The following is a 21,869-nucleotide window of genomic DNA, read 5'->3' as shown; positions in this document are numbered from 1 at the left end:
GGTGTGATGATGGTGTATTAAAAAAGAGAGAAAATAACAAATAAATAATTTTTTTAATTTTTTAAACAACTATTATTATAAAAATAGATATTTAAATTAATTAAATAATAATAAATCTTTAAAAATAGAAGACATAATTAATTAAAAAGTTAAAATAATATATTATTAAATTTAAAAGTCGACCAAATATTAAATATTAAAAAATAAGTAGTACTTTTAAATTTAGAAACCTACCTATTAAAATTTTTTTGGAATAAAAATATCCGATATCTTTTATGGACATATTTAGGCTTAGTTTGGTAAAGTTTTTACTTTTCAAAAGTAATTTATAAAAGTTAACTTTTAAAAGATAGCTTTTAATAAACACAAGTAACATCAATTAATAGCTTTTAAAATTTAAAAATACTATAATAGACGTAAATATAAGTATTAAACTTGAAAATTAGTTAACATATGAGGTTATATTAGACTTTTAAATTTTGAAAAGCTCTTTCGTACTTTTAAAAGTACCCAAATCTTTTGAAAGCTGCAAGCACGAGCACATGGTCTTTTTACACATATAAGCCTTTTTGGCTTACAAGTTATACAAGTTGGTCCAAGTTAAAAAAAAAACACGCGCAGCACTTCTTTAAAATCGAGCGTCCAACGCACGCGTTCATTATGCCGCACTCTTCCTCTTCTTCCTCAGTCAAAACGCAAACCGTCAAGATTCAAGGGACATTCGAAATAAAAGACACGTTCCAACTCTTCGCGAAAAGTAGAAGAAATCAAGAAGAAACGATACAAATCTCCATAAAAAATCACCAGAAAAAACCAAGAAACATTATTCAAGGTACTGTTTTATTGTTCTTCTAGTTTTTTGTTTTCTAGATTGTCTCTGCCATGTGCCTCATCCTTAACCAGCAAAATATTAAAAGATTTAAAAAAAAAATATACTGTCTCCCCTATGTTTTGGGTGTATTTCTTAAATCGTTTGGGTGTATTTCTATAATCTTTTCTGTAATCGTTTGGTGTATTTCTGTAATCAATTGCGTTATATATTTTTTAAAAAATTGAAGTTATATATTTGCGTGTTAATTGATTTGAATTGATTTAAAAGTGGATTTCGTTTTTCTTCATACTTATAAAGCTTGTAAGCTTAAAACACTTGTAAGTAGAGATTAATCCTATTTTTTTTTTCAATAGCCAATCCAAAACTAACCCTTCCCCTTTTAGTTTAGGTTCTCAGGGTAATTTCAAGTCCCAGGAACCGGAGTTGAGTGAATTGGTATATGAATTGCAAAAAGCTCAACAATTCAAGTGTGGATAAAAAGAAGAGGCTGAAGCACGCTGTGAACAAGATGAATCACAAGAGCAAGAGTATTCACGACATCCTCCCTCTTGACCTCATTCACAGAATCCTACTGCTGGTGCCGATTAGACATCTCGCTCGCCTCAGGTGCGTTTCCAAGGTGTGGTGCTCACTGATTTCTGATCCTGACTTTGCGGAATTGCATTTTCACCACTCTCCTACGGCCACCAACGCATGCTTCTTCATGAAAAACGACACTATGGCTTACTTGGTTTATTTAGACGAAAATGGTGCATCACAAAAAGAGGTGTGTCCCCCTTTCAAGAAGAAAGCACGTTCTGGTTTTGTGGTCTTGGGATCCTGCAGAGGCTTTATTCTCTTGCATCGACACCCACATTTTCTTGTGGTATGGAACCCACTCACTGGATCCAGTAAAAGAATATCCTACTCTCATATTGTTCATCGTAGTAAGCCCCCTGGCCCTAGGATTCCCTACGGTGTGCAACTGCATGGATTTGGTTATGATTCATCGCAGAATGATTACTTACTTCTTGTAGCTTGGTGCGATTGTGAAGGACAATATCATTTGGATTGCTTTTCCTTGAGAACCAATTCATGGATTAATCTTGATGCTGCAGTCCCCAAACTTGTGGGTTTTTATTGCTATCATTCTCGTGGGTTGTTCTTTAATGACGCTTTTCATTGGGTGCCTTGCGATCTTAAAGATTATAGAGATGCTATTGTTATCTTTGATCTCAAGGAAATGACTTTTTCAAGAATATCTGCACCCGAACAACTGTCATACTCCTATCCAAGTCTTGCCCTACTCGGAGGCTGCCTAGCCTTGTATTATCACAATCATGGTAGCTGTAACACTGATATATGGGTGATGAAAGAATATAAAGTGCACTCATCCTGGACTTTCTATCAGATTCCTTGCATGGACTTCCGGCCTCTGTGCTTATCTAGTAATAGGGATATTATTGGAGGAGGTTATACTTGCTATGGTAAAACAGGGTACTTCATATATAATGTCAGAGGAGACCTGCTCAACCATTTTAAAAGTCTGTATTGCCAGCTTCCCTGCCGTGAACGCAATACAGTGTATACAGAGAGTCTCTTACCACTCCCTGGTGACATTAAGGATAAGGATAACAAGAAGAAGATGAAGAAGGAAATTGGTATGTAACCATTCTCCTATGCTTTGAACGAAGCTATTCCTGTTAGTTTTCATTGCATTTTGCATAAGTTCCAATCAAATGTGACTTTTGTTTCTGGATGATGAAATTTGAATTTATCAATGCTTTGGAATCATTGATCACCGTCTTGCTTCCTTTCTGTAGTCCGGGCTTGTGGTGCATTTTTGAAGTTTATATTATTTTCATGTCTAAAACTCTTTTACCTGAGGCCTTTTTTTTTGCAGGCCATCAAGTTCACCATGAATAGTTTTGAACAACCTGATGTTGCTAAAGGTTAGCATCAAACAAAAAAAGAGAATTAGGAGCCAACATACAAGTGAAGAGCTTGACACATGGGGAAGAAGAACATTTGAAAGTGCAAATGAAGTTTAGTTGGTTATGCAAAACTTTAGATGTTTTATTTCTTAGTTGGTTATGTAAAACAGTAAAACTTTAGATGCTTTATTTTGCATATTACATAATGTACTTTTCTTTTATCATGTCAAAACCTTATGAATCCAATCCTAGAAGTTTTAATTGTAGATTCTTTTGGAGATAATACGTTTCTCCTGCAAACTTGAGATGTTAGGTGTGGAGTCTAGTGAATTTGTCAAATGAATCTCTTATAAAATTTCTGTTTATGGCTGTTTTATCGAGCAATGACATTCCTTAATCCATATGATGTTTGTTGCAAGTATCCAATCATATTCTCCGGAAAACTTAACAACATGAAAATCAATCCACTACTCATGAAAAATTCAAGTCATCTAACATTAAATTTGATTGGTTTAAAACCATAGATTATTAATTCTTATTGTTATGAAAATTCTTATATTAAACTTACTGCTTAATTAAGGAATATATAGTAGAGGTGTTACTGAAACAACTTAAACACGTTTTAAAAGGATAGGTCCTATTCTGCTATTCTTTGCACTACATTATTCCTCATTGGTTTTATTACTTTGTGATCAATGTAAAAGTACTGAGCAAGATGCATTGTGCATCAAGTTGGATTCAGATTTGAGTTTTGACTATTCATGGTGAAACTTGATGTATCAAATGCTAGGGGAATCATTCATAGCAGTCTTGCTTCCTACAATCTAATATTGTGGTGAGGTATGCTTCGTTATTGTGCTGAGTGCTATACATAAATATATTTTTTCTTATTGATTGTATACTTTCAGTTAAGATGTTAGCTTTGGCAACACCTTAAATAATTTTTAATTGATGTGTATCCTTTGTAATATTATTAGGTATATCACAATGAAATAAGACTCATAAGATTTATCTTAATGTCATACAAGTAATCAATATGTGTCTGAAAAAATTTGTTACTGGCCAATTAATTGCTACCCATACAAAGCAAAATTGAGGACTAGTGAATTTGTCGCTAGCTATCAGGTTGTTACATGTATAAGGCGGGATTCGAATCTTGGCCATTTATTTCAACGGACTAGTGAGCTAACCACCAAACTACTCTAACTTTATTCAAAAGCTAAATTCATGAAAGTGCATGGTTAATGTTTGAGAGTCCGGGAATTGATGAGGCCAAAAACCTGGCTATATATGTATGGAATAATTCTATGTCAAATTTAACTTGAATTGAAGCCCATTTCCATTTACCATCATGAACAAGAATGAGTTTTGTTTAAAATAGTTAAAATATGATTGTGAAAATTTTATTGTTTGTAGAGAAATTGATCATCATTGGCAACAACTGCCCGCGCATTGAGTAGAGGTGTTTATGGATCGGATCCGATGTGCATATCTGCGGTTATTCGAATCCAATCTGAAAATTGTGGATATGGATTTGATCCGCAAGGCTATCGGATCGGATCAGCACATGTATAGGATTGAATTGCGGATTTTATGTAGGTATCCGCCTATCTGATTAGCATATCCGCGGATCCACAAAAATAAATAAATAAATAATTAAAATTCTTATGTTTTATTTCAACTAATAATTATCATATATGTTATATTATTTTAATTTTATTATTTAAGAAAAGTATGTTTAATATTATTTTAAGAGTAAACATATTTAAAAAAGTAGAAAATATGAATTTTATTACTATTTTTTTAATAAAAATAAGCTTTTTAAAATATTTTTGTGTTTTGCGGATATATTCGATATCCAATATCCGATCCGTAAATGTGCGGATCGGATCCAAGTTTAAAAAATTGCGAATATTAGATTCGATCCGATCCTATGGTTCTAGTGCGGATCGGATCGAGATTTTGGTTATATCCAATCCGATCTGATCCGCGTTCACTCCTACTATTGAAGAAGTCAAGAGATTGAATACTATACTATGTTGGCCAAAACAATGGAACTATGGAAGTAAGTTCTTAATCTTATACCTCCCATCTTCTGCTGTTTCTCTTAAATGTTATGATAGCTTGCATTACAAGTCCCAACTTACTTACTTTGATGTAAGGAAAAGTTCATATAGCTTATTAGGTTATTCCAGCTTGAAACATTACTTAGTGCCATGTAAAAAAAGCTGGTCTAGTCTTATACTATACACAAGTCTCAAGTAGAAAGAGTATCGCATCAAATTGAATCCTATGATTGAATGTCCTAACATACAACCTTACCAATATTTCACCCCTTTGATTTATGTTCTTTGTCATATGGCTGGTTTGTTTAGGTTGAAAATCTGTTGCCCCTTCCTAATGACTCTTAAGGGGCAGAGGGAAAAGGATATGAGCATTGTATTCTCTTATGCTTTACTAGTAACATTTTATTTATGTTAATTTTGATCACATTATGATATGATGGATGATCTTCTTTGTGTTCTATGCAGGCCATGAAGTTTTGTGATTGTGATGGCTTAATTCAGACAATAATTTTGTGAATATGTCATTTTCTAACTGATTTTATGCGCCAAGATTAAGCAATCTTGGATTCATTACCTAGTTAGTATTTAAGGTTCCATCTAGGCATCTAGCTATAGTGTATAATAACATGTTATAGTTATGACTATGCTGTATGCGTTTATTATTTTTCATGTATGAGAGAGAGAGAGAGGTGTATAACAAGAAGCTATGAAGGGAGGTGTGTTTCACACTACTATGGGATATACAAATGGGAGGCACCCATTTGTTTGTATTATTTTTTTTTTTTAAACAAACAATCACAAATCGGATGGTCCGATTTGTGATTTCGAAAATAAAAAAATTTTAATGTTTGAAATCGGACCGTCCGATTTTTATTTAAAAAAAAAAAAAAAATACAAATTGGACCCTCTGATTTGTAGTTTATTTTTTTTTTTAAACAAATCGGACTGTCCGATTTGAATAAAACACCATATAAAAAAAACACCTAATCTTTCAATAATAATGTATTACACATATATTTAATTAATATAAAAAAATTAGCCATGCTGGATGCTAATTATTTTTTAGATGATGGATGAAGCAAGTTAACGGTAGTTTCTTATTTGGTGGTATAGGACATGACAGTAATCATAACTTGGATGAATTTACTTGTTTTAGAAACAGCAATATAGGGAGGCAATAAATATCAAGATTCTTGTTGATATAGGGCACTGATAATATTTTCTCGAGTAATTAGATAATAGATACAAATAAAGTAACCTTTTGATACAAAGAGCAAAGTCTGTCCTAAACAATAAAATGAGAGAAAATGCTTTGATTAACCCAATGTGGCGAAATGAAATTTGCAATTAAATGAAAACAGTGAACTAAGCTAGTGGGAGAGGAAGAAGACGTGCCGTTCTGCCCAGAGCCGCCGCGCGAAGGATCGTCGCCGTCACTCTGTGTCGCCGTCAAGCCCAGCCACCATCGCCACTGTTCGTGCCTCTGTTTTGCATCGCTGTGACTCTCGTCGCCGTCAGATCTGTCGCCGTCGCCTGCACGCCGTCGCCGGGAGTGAAACAGAATGCGCGTGGAGAGATAAGGGGTCGCTAGGTGGTTCCGCCATCATTGGAATTTGCAGAATTTGCGGTTGAGAAATTTGCGGCATTTTTGCGATAGGGTTGAGTTTTCCAGGTTGCATGCAACGATTAGAGTTGCTGTGGTTGTCGTGGGAGTGGAATGAAGCTGTGGTGGTTGCAGCTGCCGCAGTTGCGGGCCAAGGAAAAGGATTTTTGACCAGCTGTATAGCTGTTGGGACGGTAGGGATTTTTTTAAAATTTATTTTATATTACAGAATTGTTATAAATAGATATTAATATGAAAAATATATTAATGTGATTATGTGAGTCTTATGGATGTGGTTGTTTATTGGATTGAATTATTTATTGTTTGAGTGGTGTGTGGTTGCTGGTAAAAATGAATTTGGAAAGTTGATTTGATTGATTATTATGAAAAGCGGTTTTCTTGGTTTTGGAGTTAATTTGATATTGAAAATGAATCGACATTGGAATTGATTTTGTTGATTTATCGAAAATGATTTTTTTAGAATTGAAAATGGTTTGAGATAATGGAATTGGTCTAATTTTGAAAATGATTTTAAAAGAGTTTGAGAAATGTTTTGGATGGGATCCTTGAAGGGTGGCAAAGTCCGAATTTTAAAGATGTTGTCGAAATTTTTTTAAAAAATTGAAAGTTTCGTTTGAAGTGGTTATTTAGAAAGATTTGGATTTTAAGGATTACATGATTTGATTTTGAGTTATTAAGAAAATAATTACGTTTTGAGTTTGTTTTATTTAGAAAAGAATGAATTATATTTTGATATGAATTATTGATAAATGTAATGGGAGGTGTGATATTAAGGAATGAAGGATGATGAGGATTGATTTTAAAGTCTGATTGTTGAATGATATTGAAAATGGATTTGAACATGAATTTGAATTTGATTGAGATATATGTGACCGGTTAAGACGCGGTGGTATTGTCCACTTGCTCCGGGTAAAGATTGTTGTGCGTGGGGATCGTGGTGGTTTACCGCCCACGAGTTTGTTGTTTTCCAATTGAAAATGTCAGTGGGAATCGTGGTGGTGTACCACTCACCTGTTTTCAAGAGGACAACGTCCGAGTTAGCTACCGGACATGACGGGTTGGCTGTAGGACAAACATTCATCATATGCATTTGCATGCTTTATTTGGGTTTGAATTTGTCTTGGTTTGCCTAACTGCTTAACTATTATTAACTGCTATCTAAGCTACTTGCTGTATCTGCTATCTATACCTGTATTTTCCTTATCTGTTTTGCCTGTGTTTGTTCTGGTGTGGTACTTTTGAGATTGAGTATTGGTGCAAAATTAATGATAGTGTTAATTAATTACGTGATTGGTTTCTGATTGAGGTTTAGTTAAGTATGAAAAATCAAGCTGTTTAACATAAACTTAATGAACCTATACTTGAAACAGGCTGGTCGTCATTCATACAGTTTAAGAAACTTTTAAGATCTTCTTCTAAGAAAAGAAAGGCTTTGGATTTTGGATAATTAACTGATTTCTTTAAAAAAGTTTTAGATTTTTGCAAGTTAATAGTTGATTTTCAAAAGTTTCATATGACAAGCAATGAGCACTGTACTTAAAAACAGTTTTCTTTCTAAATATCTTCTTTTGACAATTCTGAAAATTCGTGGTAAGAGTGTAAGACCATGTGATTAGGTTGTCACTCCCTACAATTTTATCTTTTCAGGACGGGTGAATAAGCTTGCGGAATTTTTGTTAAGTACTTAGATATGTTGTTTCTGTTTGTATTTATATGTAATAGATTTTCCTCGCCTTTATTATTAAATTCTTGTAAGAGGAATATGATTCGTGACTGTAATGACATATATATATAATAAGTTGCTTGAGTAAGAAGTTTTGTATATATGTATATGCTTGTTTGTTTTCATGAAAAAGTATTTTCGTATTTTTAAAGAAAACAGTGATACGGTTTCGAGTCAAATGCTCCTATTTTATTATTATGTATACGGAAGTCGTCGTAATACTTTTCGATATCAGAGTGACGCAACCGGAAGCGTGACATTCTGATAGTAAGGATGTTACAATAATGACAAAATATTTAGATGAAATTGTTAATTTTTATATATTCTCTATGATATTAGTTTTTAAATGTAATAAATTTTTTTATGATGTAGGTTTTCAAATGTGTATTTAGGGCTCAAATATGTGCACATAAAATATAAAAATTTAACTATCTTGAGTATATATTTTTAGAACTTTTAAAATTGTTACAAATTTTATATTGTAAACTATGTTGTGGATACTAATATCAGTCTTGTTGTGTCTCTTATTATTTTTTCTGTTTTTTCTATACCTCTATCTAAGTATCATAATAGAGAAAATTATTTAATTTGCTTGCTTTTATATTTTTTTATTTGGCTGTTAATGACTAAAGATGAGATAGTGAATGTCCAAGTAAAATTATTTATGTAAAATTTAAAGATATTTTATTTTATCAATTACATACACAAAATATACACTTTTCTTTTTAATCATGTTGTTAACTCGGTTGGTTTTAATTTGTTCTCTAGTAAATTATGGCTGACTTAGACAAAAATAAATTAATACTTAATCACCTTGTATATCAAACCACAAAAATTTAAAATGAAAAATGTAACATAGTTTTTTATTACAAAATATACTAAAACAAAAGACTTTTAAAAAAACAAAAAAAAAGAGAGAAAATAAACTATGATTGTTCAGGAATTGGTTAAAAAAAATTGTTTATTTGAATATTTTTATTTGATTAATTTATTATAGTATAAATATTTTGATGTTAATTGCACAGTATTTTTTTGTAAAAGATAAAAGTAGAAAATATTGAATAAATAATTAGAATGTGAGAGTAAAAAATATATTGAATTAAAAAGTTTAATTTAGAGTGATTTGTTAATGAACTAAATAAAAATACTAAATAAATTTAACTTTACTATTTTATACCCTTTTTAAAATAAATTCTTAAAAATAGGACTTATATAATTTACTTTTGTAAAATTCAGAACAATATAACTAAATATTCTTTAAATATTATTATTTATTCAATTTTTTTGAACATTAATTTAAAAAACTAAAATAAAGACAGTTAAATATATTTATTATTTTTAAATTTAAAAAAATATAAAAAACAAAATAAATAAATAAAAATTTAAAATTTAAATCTTCTTAACCTAACACATCATAAATAAAATCCTAAATATTCTTTTAAACACAGATTTCAACTAGTTACGCCACTTATGTGATAACAAAAGAAAACCTTTCTTCCACCAAAGATACTAAAGCACACGGTGAACAAAGCAAACGAGGAATCGAGCATGGAAAAGAAGAATCAGAATGACAAGAGCAAGAGTATTCACGACATCCTCCCTCTTGACCTGATTCACATAATCCTTTTGCGGGTGCCGATCAGACATCTCGCTCGCCTCAGGTGTGTTTCCAAGCTCTGGTGCTCTCTCATTTCTGATCCTGACTTTGTGGAATTGCATTTTCACCACTCTCCGGCTGCCACCAACGCATGCTTTTTCATGAAAACCGACATTGTGGCTGACTTGGTTTACATAGACGACAATGATGCATCACAAAAAGAGGTGTGTCCCCCTTTCCAGAAGAAACCACCTTCTTATTTTGTGGTCGTGGGATCCTGCAGAGGCTTTATTCTCTTACATCGACACCCACATTTTCTTGTGGTATGGAACCCACTCACTGGATCCAGCAAAAGAATATCCTACTCTCATATTGTTCATCGTAGTAAACCCCCTGGCTATGGCAGGATTGCCTACCGTGTGTATCTGCATGGATTTGGTTATGATGCATCACAGGATGATTACTTACTTCTTGTAGCTTGGAGCGATTGCAAAGGACAATATCATTTGTATTGCTTTTCCTTGAGAACCAATTCATGGATTAATATTGATGCTGCAGTCCCCAATCGCTTGGGTTTTCTTTGCTGGCATTCTGGTGGGTTGTTCTTTAATGGCGCTGTTCATTGGGTGCCTTTCGATCTTAGAGATTACAGGGATGCTATTATTATCTTTGATCTCATGGAAATGACTTTTTCAACTATATCTGCGCCGGAACAACTGTCAAGCTCCTATACAAGTCTTGCCCTACTCGGAGGCTGCCTATCCTTGTATTCTTGCAAGGATGATTGCTATAACACTGACATATGGGTGATGAAAGAATATAAAGTGCACTCATCTTGGACTCTCTATCAGATTCCTTGCAAGTACTTCCGGCCTCTGTGCTTATCTAGTAATAAGGATATTATTGGAAGAGGTTATACTTCATGTGGTAAAACAGGGTACTTCATATATAATGTGAGAGGAGACCTGCTCAAGCATTTTAAAGATCTGTGTTGTCAGCATCCCAGACGTAAACCCATTATTGTGTATACAGAGAGTCTCTTGCCACTCCCTAGTGACATTAAGGATAAGGATAACAAGAACAAGATGAAGAAGGAAATCCGTATGTAACCATTTTCCTATGCTTTGCACGACCTGTTAGTTTTCATTGCATTTTGCATCAAGTTCCAATCAAATGTGACTTTTGTTTCTGGATGCTGAAATTTGAATTTATCAATGCTTGGGAATCATTGATCACTGTCTTGCTTCCTGTAGTCCGGGCTTGTGGTGCAGTTTTGAAGTTTAGATTATTTTCATGTCTAAAACTTTGTCTTTTACCTGAGCTTTTTTTTTTTTGCAGGCCATCAAGTTCACCATGAATAATTTGAACAACCTGGTGTTGCTAAAGGTTAGCATCAGACAAAGAAAGAGAATTAGGAGCCAACATACAAGTGAAGAGCTTGACACATGGGGAAGAAGAACATTTGAAAAGTGCAAATGAAGTTTAGTTGGTTATGCAAAAATTTAGATGTTTTATTTCTTAGTTGGTTATGTAAAACTTTAGATGCTTTATTTTGCAGATTGCATAATGTACTTTTCTTTTATCATGTCAAAACCTTATGAATCCAATCCTAGAAGTTTTAATTGTAGATTCTTTTGGGGATAATACGTTTCTCCTGCAAACTTGAGATGCTAGGTGTGGAGTCTAGTGAATTTGTCAAATGAATCTCTTGTAAAATTTCTCCTCAGCACTCACCCCTTCATTCGTCTTCATCAAGGACCCTGCAGAAGCTTGCTACTGCTCTGATCTAAACGAAATATTTCATGACGATACTATGATGAAATTGACCTTTCTTGATTTCATTGTCCCAATGAAGAACAAGAAGGAGAAGAATATGGACCAATCTCATGAATCGTGATACTAGGAGGGTGCCTAGCCTTGTATTTCATAAACTACAGTTTTGGTGATAATAGAACTCAGATATGGAAAAGTGAATTCATCTTGGACTCTACTCTACCACATTCCTTAATCCATATGATGTTTCTTAAGTATCCAATCATTTTCTCAGGAAAACTTAACAACATGAAAATCAATCCACTGCTCATGAAAAATTTAAGTTATCTAACATTCAATTTGATTTGTTTAAAACCATAGATTATTAAATCTTATTGTTATGAAAATTCTTACATTAAACTTACTGCTTAATTAAGGATATATAGTAGAGGTGTTACTGAAACTACTTAAACACGTTTTAAAAGGATAGGTCCTATTCTGCTATTCTTTGCACTACATTATTCCTCATTGGTTTTATTACGTTGTGATCAATGTAAAAGTACTGAGCAAGATGCATTGTGCATCAAGTTGCATTCAGATGTGAGTTTTGACTATTCATGGCGAAACTTGAAGTATCAAATGCTAGGGTAATCATTAATAGCTGTCTTGCTTCCTACAATCTAGTATTGTGGTGAGGTATGCTTCGTTATTGTGCTGAGTGCTATACATAAATATACTTTTTCTTATTGATTGTATACTTTCAGTTAAGATATTAGCTTTGGCAATACCTTAAATAATTTTTGGTTAATGTGTATCCTTTGTAATATTATTAGGTACATCACAATGAAATAACTCATAAGATTTATCTGACTGTCATACAAATAATCAACATATGACTGATAAAATCTGTTGATGGCCAATGAATTGCTAGTTGCTACCCATAGAAGGCAAAATTGAGGATTAGTGAACTCTATTTAAGAATTTGCCGCTAGCTAACAGGTTGTTACATATACAAACGGAATTCGATTCTTGGCCATTTGCTTAAACGAACTAGTGAGCTAACCATTAAACCATTCCAACTTTATTCCAAAGCTAAATGCATAAAGGTGCATGGTTAATGTTTGGGCATCCGGGAATTTATGAGGCCAAAATCCTAGCTATATATGTATGGAATAATTCTATGTCAAATTTAACTTGAATTGAAGCCCATTTCCATTTACCATCATGAACAAGAATGAGTTTCGCTTAAAATAGTTAAAATATGATTGTGAATTTTGAAATAATCTGTGAAAATTTTATTGTTTGTAGGAAAATTGATCATCATTGGCAACAACTGCCTGCCATTGAAGAAGTCAGAGATTGAATACTATGCTATGTTGGCCAAAGGTTGGAGTTCACCGTTACAATGGAAGTAAGTTCTTAATCTTATACCTCCCATTTTCTGCTATTTCTCTTAAATGTTATGATAGCTTGCATTACAAATCCCAAATTACTTACTTTGATGTAATATTCATATAGCTTATTAGGTTATTCCAGCTTGGAACATTACTTAGTGCCATATAAGAAAAGCTGGTCTAGTCTTATACTGTACACAAGTCTCAAGTAGAAAGAGCATCACATCAAATTGAATCATATGATTGAATGTCCTAACTTACAACCTTACCAATATTTCACCCCTTTGATTTATGTACTTTTTCAAATGACTGGTTTGTTTAGGTACACTACGCACGCTATATGTGTCGAAAATATGTTGCCCCTTCTTAGTGACTACTTTAATTTGATTTGAAGAAAATGAGCTTCTTTTATAATGATGATGCCCAAACTAAAGATATGGGTCATGAAACAGAGGAGGCTGCAACATTATCCACATTTTTTTCTAGTTTGTTTATTAATTAATCTGATAAGAAGATGAAAAAGAAAATGTAACATTGTTTCATGTTTTGCAATTAGTTCAGAGCTTGCTTGGTTGCCTACTTTCACTTCACAATGAGAAATTAATTTTTTTAATGCACTCTGTCAAACTAACATCAAAATTTGGTTAAATTTATGATTTATTTGAGTTTGCATACAATAGGAATTAAAATTGCTATCTTGTATGTTGTAACTACTAATGAGCTTTGATCGTTTTCATTTTTACGGTATCCCTCAATACGACAGGCTAATGACTAATACGTCGCGAATTGGAGCTCTATTTAAGGGTCTGCTACTGGTCAATGGGTTCCTGTATGCACAAAGCAGGATTCGAACCACTAGTGCTTGCTTAAGTGAACGAGTGAGTTGATCACTCAACCAACCCAAGGTGATTACTATTAAGTTTTGATGGTAAACTTGAATTTAGCAAATGCTTATTATGAAATCACATTAATCCTTGTATTAAGATTTGTTGTTCATTGGTTGAAACCTTTGACCAAAATCAACAATAACTCAAAAAAGAAAAAAAATTATAGTTGCTTTAAAATTGAATTGCTTCCCCATTTTTCTAAAATAATTGTTTCCAAAGTTGTTTTATTTCTAGGAACCGAAAAGAGGGGGAAAAAAACGCGGGAAAATGCTCGTCTTTTTAAACGGATTGATGGAATGGGCATATGAATCTTCTTCCTCGCCAAAAACCCTAACATTGGACCAATAGCAATGAAGCAGTCGAGCATGGAGAAGAAGAAGCTCAAGAGCTTCAACGATCTCCTTCCTCCGGAGCTGATACGAGCAATCTTACTGAGGGTTCCCATCAAACACCTTGCGTGCGTCAGGTGCGTTTCCAAGCTATGGAATACTCTCATTTCCGATCCCAATTTTGCAAAATCCCATCTTGACCTCTCTCTCTCACCCTCTCATACATGCCTCTTCCTCCAAGACAATTCTCACGCTTACTCAGTTGACCTTGATGCACTGCTTCAAGATGATAATGATGGCGTTGATGCAATAGCCCTCTCTCTCCCTTTCATGAAGAAGCCATCTTCTGATTTCCATCTTCTTGGTTCCTGCAGAGGGTTCGTACTCTTACACCGCGAACCACAGTTTCTTATCTTATGGAATCCATTCACTGATTCCAGCAAAAGAATCTCATACTCTCATATGGTTTATGCCGCAACAAGGGATATAGTTTATAATCGTCTTGTTAAGGTCTTCTGCTTTCTCCATGATGCGCTTCTATATGGCTTTGGGTATGATGCGTCACAAGATGATTACGTAGTAGTTGTAGCATATAAGGGTAAAGACGATGAATTCCATTTTGATCTGTGTTATTTGAGAAGCAATTCATGGATTAGTCTTGATGCTGCACTTCCCAAATCATTGTACTGGGATGATTGGAAACCTAAGGGGTTGTTCTGTAACGGGGCTATTCATTGGTCTACTCATGAGTACTGTGTTGACATTCTTATCTTTGATCTGAAGGAAAGAAGTTTCTCCACGATACCCGGGCAGCACCTATTTAAACCCCGTCTCGTCCTGCTAGGAGGATGCCTAGCCTTCTATTTGTATGGAGTGAAAGAGAATATAACTGAGATATGGGTGATGAAAGAATATAAAGTGCAGTCGTCGTGGACCGTCTATGAGATTCCTCTTGGATCCTTTAAGCCTCTGTGCTTATCTGCTAATGGGGATATTATTGGAAGATGTTATCCTTGGGAGGGTGAAGGAGGGTTCTATATATATAATGTCAGAGGAGAGCTGCTCAAACATGTTCAATATCTTTATGGTGAGCCTTCCAATCACATAAGGTCCGTTGTGCATGTGGACTGTCTCATGGCAGTCCCTAGCAACATCAAGAAGAAGAAGAGAAAAAAGGGTATGTAATATGTGCTTTGAGCCATTTTGTTGCTGTTATTTGTGCTTGTGTTATGATTGATTGAAACAAAATGAGCTTGATGGATTATTAAGTTGCAACTAAACGTGAGTTTTGACCACTGATGGTGACCTTGAAGTCCATTAAACCGTGTCTAGCTTCTTATTGTCACGTCTCCCATTGAGGTTCTTTAAGATTAAGATTTTTTCTTTTTTCATGTCTGATGCGGTGACTTTTACTGGTTGGTCTTTTACGCACTTCGTCAGAATCACAAAGAGGTCAAACAAGGGAGGGAATTAGGAGCTAACATGGGAACAACTTGGACACTTGATTCTGTTGTAAATGAAGTGTAGGATTAGGAAGTTGAGCTGGAAAAAAGCTTCTCAAGACTCTTGTTCTATTCTGCTTTTGCTTTAAACTTTAAAGTATGATTTCCCTTCCAACCATGATTGGGGAAAACTAAAAAATTTGAAAATGCAATTGAGTTTGCTCTTGTTAAATTCAATGTCTTTTGAATTTGAATTATATATAATAGCCCTATATATGCAGTTGAAGTTTTACATTTGCTTCTTTATGTTTTATCACCGTGCAATATTTACTTTGTTGCGTTATCTTTGACTGATCGAACATTAGATTCGGTTCTTTCAATACTGATTCCTCTGTTTAAATGATTCCAAAAAGCTTACATCATAGCTAATTGCCTTTTCTTCAATGCATTGATGGTTGGTGCAAACAATGTAATAGTGTTGCAGGACCATTCTCCACATATATGTTTGAAATATGAAGTTAAAACCTGGCATATGCTTGTGATTAGACTTGATAGCTCTGCCTAGTTCATGGATATATCTACTGAGTAATATAAATTCAGAGACATCGAGAGAAAATAATGAATAAAAATGTGAGAAGATTGAAAAGCTTCTACCTATTTACTTCAACTTCAGTTGGATGTGGGAGTTTCTGGGCTTGATGGTGGGACTTGATAGCTTCGTTTAGTTAAGCTTCTGCATAAATTATTTAGATGTTAATAGATAGATAGACAGATTTTAATGGTAATTCCTCCAAGTCCACCAGTTTTAGTTTTTCTAGATTTTCCCAGTGATGCAAGCCTTGTAATAATTGATGCTCTGTATATTTACTTTTGATATTCCACCGCAAACCCAATTTTCTAAGCTTGGGGAATCTCTCATTAACAATGGAGGATACTGTCAATCCTTCTTCAAGAGTGACAACTTGGAGGGTTTGGAGATTCGGCAAACAGTCTTCTCCGGGGGTGTCCGTTGGAATCGTGTTACTCGTCATGCATAGCCTCCCTTCAAGATGTCTCAGTTTCTTGAGCCTCCATATTTCATGTGGGAGAGTATAAGTATTCCTATAGTCATCTTTATGACCATATAGAGCAATATTTTCAATAATTAGAGTTTCTAGATTTGGAAGGGCGCAGATTGGAACAACCCCGTCTGATTGGTAGTAACTCTTCCTTAGTCTCAAGTATCTTAAATAGATAAACATCTCCAAATCCCGGGCCATTGATGAATGAAGAGTACCATATCCAAGGTCCACAATGCGAGCTAAAGGGAAACTCGATAGACGTATCCATCCAAAGTTGATGTCGTCCCAGATGCAGATTAAAGAATGGATTCTGAAGTGATCGGACTGCTTAAGTGAAACCATATAATTGCCTCGAAGGGACAATCTACAAGATTTAGCATTGCCCAAGGAACTAATGTTCTTCTTCGTGCAGATCTCTATTTCTTTATCAGCTCTACTCTCTGATATGCAAAGATCAAGGAGAAGGTCATGAATCCAGCAGATTTTGACCCCTCCCTCACTCCTTCTTTCTACCACCATCACCAAAAATTTAAAATGAAAAATGTAACATAGTTTGTTAAGATAATTTTTTGCATAGAAAATATACCAAACCAAAAGACTTTAAAAAAAAAAAAAAACAAAAAAAGAGAGAGAAAATAAAACTAAAAAAATTGTTTATTCGAATATTTTTGAATAAATTATCATTTGTGTCTATGAAAGATACAAAGACGTATACATATAAGAATAGAATAAAACGACAATTGTACTCACGGAAGAAGAACGGACCAATTGTGTAACCAACGCCGGGTACTCTTGGCATACAGAAGCCATTTTCCGTGGTTATAATTGTCGTTTTATTCTTATATGGGAACATTTGTCAGCATCTATATCTTTTATAGGTACAAATGGTAATTTATTCAATATTTTTATTTGATTAATTTATTATAGTATAAATATTTTGATGTTAATTGCATAGTATTTTGTGAAAGATAAAAATAGAGAATATTAAATAAATAATTAGAATGTGAGAGTAAAAAATAAATTGAATAAAAAAGCTTAATTTAAAGTGATTTGTTACTGAACTAAATAGGAATACTAAATAAATCTAATTTTACTATTTTATACATTTTTCAAAATAATTTATATGTTTTATTTTTGTAAAATTCATAACGACTAGATATTCTTTAAATATTGTTATTTATTCAATTTTTTAACATTAATTTAAAAAAATTAAACCAAACGCATCCAAATACATTTATTATTTTTTAATTTAAAAACAAATATAAAAAAACAAAATAGTCAAATTAAAATTTAAAATTTAAAATTTAAATTTTTTAAACACTACCACATTATAAATAAAACCTTAAATATTCTTTTAAACACAAATTTTAACTAATCACCCCTCCTATGTCGTAACTAAAGAAAACTTTCTAAAAACCCAGAACTGCAATGCCTCCCCTCCTCGCTGCGTTCGTCTTCTCCCGCACCACGCACCTCCCCTCGTGACGAGCTCCCCCTCCCCTTGCGAAGAACTTCTCCATGCGCGACGCGCAGCTCCATTGCCGACCTGGAGATCCCCCGCACGCCTCTTTTATCCTAAGTCTCCTCCACCGTCGCGATCCTTCTTCGTCTAAGGTAATTCTGATTGCACAACTATGTATGATTGAGTATTTTGTAAAATAAATATAATGTGGATGTGCTAAACTCAAATTTTTAAAGAATAAGTAGCATTTTTGAATTCAGAAACCTACCTAATAAAATTTTGTTGGAACAAAAATATCCAATACCATATTTTTTATGGACCTATTTAGAAGATAACCTTTTTTTTTCAGTAGACAATCCAAAACTAACCCTTCCCCTTTTAGTTTTAGGTTTTCAAATCAATTTCAATTCCTGGGAACTGGAATTGAGTGAATTGGTATATGAATTGCGAAAAGCTCAGCAATCCAAGCATGCATAAGAAGAAGAAGCTGAAGCACACAGTGAACAAAGCAAAAGAGCAATCCAGTATGGAGAAGAAGAATCAGAATGACAAGAGCAAGAGCATTCACGACATCCTCCCTCTTGACCTGATTCATATAATCCTTCTGCGGGTGCGATCAGATATCTCGCTCGCCTCAGGTGCGTTTCCAAGCTCTGGTGCTCTCTCATTTCAAATCCTGACTTTGCGGAATTGCATTTTCACCACTCTCCTGCTGCCACCAACGCATGCTTCTTCATGAAAAACGAGACTATGGCTTATTTAGTTTATTTAGACGACAATGATGCATCAGAAAAAGTAGTTTGTCCCCCTTTCCAGAAGAAAGCACCTTCTAATTTTGTGGTCTTGGGATTCTGCAGAGGCTTTATTCTCTTCCATCGACGCCCACATTTTCTTGTGGTATGGAACCCACTCACTGGATCCAGCAAAAGAATATCCTACTCTCATATTGTTCATCGTAGTAAGCCCCCTGGCCCTAGGATTGGCTACGATGTGTATCTGCATGGATTTGGTTATGATGCATCACAGGATGATTACTTACTTCTTGTAGCTTGGTGCGATTGCGAAGGACAATATCATTTGGATTGCTTTTCCTTGAGAACCAATTCATGGGTTAATCTTGATGCTGCTGTCCCCAAACACCTGGGTATTCAACTCTTGGGTTTTCGTTACTGGCATTCTGGTGGGTTATTCTTTAATGGCGCTGTTCATTGGGTGCCTTGGGATCTTAAAGATTATAGGGATGCTATTATCATCTTTGATCTCATGGAAATGACTTTTTCAACTATTTCTGCGCCGGAACAACTGTCATGCTCCTCTCCAAGTCTTGCCCTACTCGGAGGCTGCCTAGCCTTGTATTCTCGCAATGATGATTGCCGTAACACTGACATATGGGTGATGAAAGAATATAAAGTGCACTCATCTTGGACTCTCTATCAGATTCCTTGCAAGGACTTCCGGCCTCTGTGCTTATCTAGTAATAGGGATATTATTGGAAGAGGTTATACTTCGTGTGGTAAAACAGGGTACTTCATATATAATGTCCGAGGAGACCTGCTTAAGCATTTTAATAGTCTGTGTTGTCAGCTTCCCTGCCGTGAACGCAATAATGTGTATACAGAAAGTCTCTTGCCACTCCCGAGTGACATTAAGGATAAGGATAACAAGAAGAAGATGAAGGAAATCGGTATGTAACCATTCTCCTATGCTTTGCACGAAGCTATTCCTGGTAGTTTTCATTGCATTTTGCGCAAGTTCCAATCAGATGTGACTTTTGTTTCTGGATGCTGAAATTTGAATTTATCAATGCTTAGGAATCATTGATCACGGTCTTGCTTCCTGTAGTCTGGGCTTGTGGTGCAGTTTTGAAGTTTAGATCATTTTCATGTCTAAAACTGTCTTTTAACTGAATAATCGAAAAAAAAAACTGTCTTTTACCTGAGCTTTTTTTTTTGCAGGCCATCAAGTTGACCATGAATATTTTGAACAACCTGATGTTGCTAAAGGTTAGCATCAAACAAAGAAAGAGAATTAGGAGCCAACATACAAGTGAAGAGCTTGACACATGGGGAAAAATAAGATTTGAAAAGTGCAAATGAAGTTTAGTTGGTTATGCAAAACTTTAGATGTTTTATTTCTTAGTTGGTTATGTAAAACTTTAGATGCTTTATTTTGCAGATTGCATAATGTACTTTTCTTTTATCATGTCAAAACCTTATGAATCCAATCCTAGAAGTTTTAATTGTAGATTCGTTTGGGGATAATATGTTTCTCCTGCAAACTTGAGATCCTAGGTGTGGAGTCTAGTGAATTTGTCAAATGAATCTCTTGGAAAATTTCTGCTTATCTCTGTTTTATCGAGCAATATATGCTTATTTTATTAATCTTGTATATAATTTAGTTTTAAACTATTGGGAGTAAAATACATGGTGAATAGCTTTTGAGGAGAAGCACAAAGTGGTCAAACAAGGGAAGGGAATTAGGAGTAAATACAGGAACAACTTGGACACTTGATTGTGTTGTAAATAGAGTGTGGGATTGGCAAGTTGAGTTGGAAAGAAGCTCCTCAAAATTCTTATTCTATTTTGCTTTGTTGTGAGATATATAACATGTGAATTCCAACTTGAAAATTGTGAATTTATCGATTTGTCAATTCAGTTTTCTAAATGATTTTTTATTTGCCAAGAGTGAGCTGTATTGGCTCATTAAGTTCCATTTTATGCATGTAAGTACATAAATAAAATCAAAGAAACACCAATGTATCCAAGACCTAACCTCACAACACCCAAAATAAAACAACTCTCCGGTTAGCCCTCACATGTCCCACCAAAACATATCTACCTTCAATCCTTCACAACTGTAACATCTTGGGCTTGTTAGTCAAAATATTATTTTGGTGGTAAGTCCAATAATATGTACTTAATGTACACTTCTTGGCTTGTCTGCTTCCTTAAAACCACAAAACCGTTCTTGATTAGCTTGCTATCTAATTTTTTATTGTTGTTGTTCTTCCTTCTAAACCACAAAAATGTTCTCGATCAGATTGCTATTTAGTCCGTTACTAAGGGATTTTATTTTATATCCTTACATCAACCTGCTACTTAAACTAATATGTAAAAGAAATGTCCAATTTAAAAATTAAAACAGGTAGATCAGACTAGCAATATTTCAGAATTTGCTTAATTCAAACTCTAAATCTTTATCAGCTTTACTCTCTGATATGCAAATATCAAGGAGAAGGTCATGAATCCGACAGCTTTTGACCCCTCCATCACTCCTTTTTGCCACCATGACCAACTCATTCAAGTACTCTTTAGCAATATCTTCTACTTCTGGTGCATTTAATATTCCTGTATTAACCCTTCAGCAACCCATAATTTTATCAATTGTTTCACTGGAATTGCAAAGCAAAGTCTTCGGATACATCCCAAAGTATAGAAAACATGGTTTTAATCGTTGAGGCAAGCTGCCATAACTAAGCTTCAAACCAGGAAAGAGATTCAAAAGGGACGCGTGATTTCAATTGCGATTGAAATGCTGGGTTGGGAAGGTGAGCATGAAGAAGAATGAAGAACCTTCCGTTTTTTGCGTTGAGATTTAGCATTGTGATGAACTCTACTAGTTACTATAGTCCAATTTGATGATATCAATCAATCTTGGATTATCTTATATTTGATTTGTAAATGTGATGGCTTAATTCAGACAATAGTTTGTGAATATGTCATTTTCTAACTGATTTTATGCGTTAAGATTAAGCAATCTTGGATTCATGACCTAGTATTTAAGGTTC

The 21,869-nt window shown here is 34.2% G+C and overlaps 5 protein-coding genes across 6 annotated transcripts; 4 read left to right on the top strand and 1 right to left on the bottom strand.

The window, feature by feature from the left end:
• The first annotated feature begins 1,271 nt into the window (after positions 1-1,271).
• Positions 1,272-2,878, top strand: LOC110271374 (F-box protein CPR1-like). Of its 2 annotated transcripts, none has more exons than XM_021122198.2 (2): positions 1,272-2,472; positions 2,715-2,878. In XM_021122198.2, exons 1-2 carry the CDS (start codon positions 1,272-1,274, stop codon positions 2,735-2,737), a joined length of 1,224 nt encoding a protein of 407 aa, XP_020977857.2. In that variant the 3' UTR covers positions 2,738-2,878. The 2 variants fall into 2 exon arrangements, with proteins under 2 accessions (XP_020977857.2, XP_088341690.1); XM_088485564.1 differs by lacking the exon at positions 2,715-2,878 and having other exon boundaries at positions 1,284-1,545; positions 1,714-2,634.
• A 6,698-nt stretch (positions 2,879-9,576) lies between these two features.
• On the top strand, positions 9,577-11,382 carry LOC148569557 (F-box/kelch-repeat protein At3g06240-like). Its single transcript, XM_021122186.2, has 2 exons — positions 9,577-10,856; positions 11,094-11,382. Exons 1-2 carry the CDS (start codon positions 9,707-9,709, stop codon positions 11,114-11,116), a joined length of 1,173 nt encoding a protein of 390 aa, XP_020977845.2. The 5' UTR covers positions 9,577-9,706; the 3' UTR covers positions 11,117-11,382.
• Positions 11,383-13,997: 2,615 nt separating this feature from the next.
• Positions 13,998-15,851, top strand: LOC110271372 (F-box/kelch-repeat protein At3g06240-like). The gene is made up of 2 exons (XM_021122195.2): positions 13,998-15,294; positions 15,558-15,851. Exons 1-2 carry the CDS (start codon positions 14,139-14,141, stop codon positions 15,596-15,598), a joined length of 1,197 nt encoding a protein of 398 aa, XP_020977854.1. The 5' UTR covers positions 13,998-14,138; the 3' UTR covers positions 15,599-15,851.
• A 454-nt stretch (positions 15,852-16,305) lies between these two features.
• On the bottom strand, positions 16,306-17,139 carry LOC148569556 (putative disease resistance RPP8-like protein 2). The gene has a single exon (XM_088485119.1). The coding sequence runs from the start codon at positions 17,137-17,139 to the stop codon at positions 16,306-16,308; it is 834 nt and encodes a 277-aa protein (XP_088341245.1).
• An 853-nt stretch (positions 17,140-17,992) lies between these two features.
• Positions 17,993-20,463, top strand: LOC107635570 (F-box protein CPR1-like). Its single transcript, XM_016339074.3, has 3 exons — positions 17,993-18,234; positions 18,465-19,766; positions 20,038-20,463. The coding sequence occupies exons 2-3, from the start codon at positions 18,818-18,820 to the stop codon at positions 20,088-20,090; spliced, it is 1,002 nt and encodes a 333-aa protein (XP_016194560.1). The 5' UTR covers positions 17,993-18,234; positions 18,465-18,817; the 3' UTR covers positions 20,091-20,463.
• Positions 20,464-21,869: the final 1,406 nt, after the last annotated feature.

The sequence above is a fragment of the Arachis ipaensis genome, chromosome B4 (assembly GCF_059453495.1).
Source record: "Arachis ipaensis isolate K30076 ecotype BB chromosome B4, ASM5945349v1, whole genome shotgun sequence".
NCBI lineage: Eukaryota > Viridiplantae > Streptophyta > Magnoliopsida > Fabales > Fabaceae > Arachis > Arachis ipaensis.
This window is presented reverse-complemented; position numbering and strand designations above follow the sequence as displayed.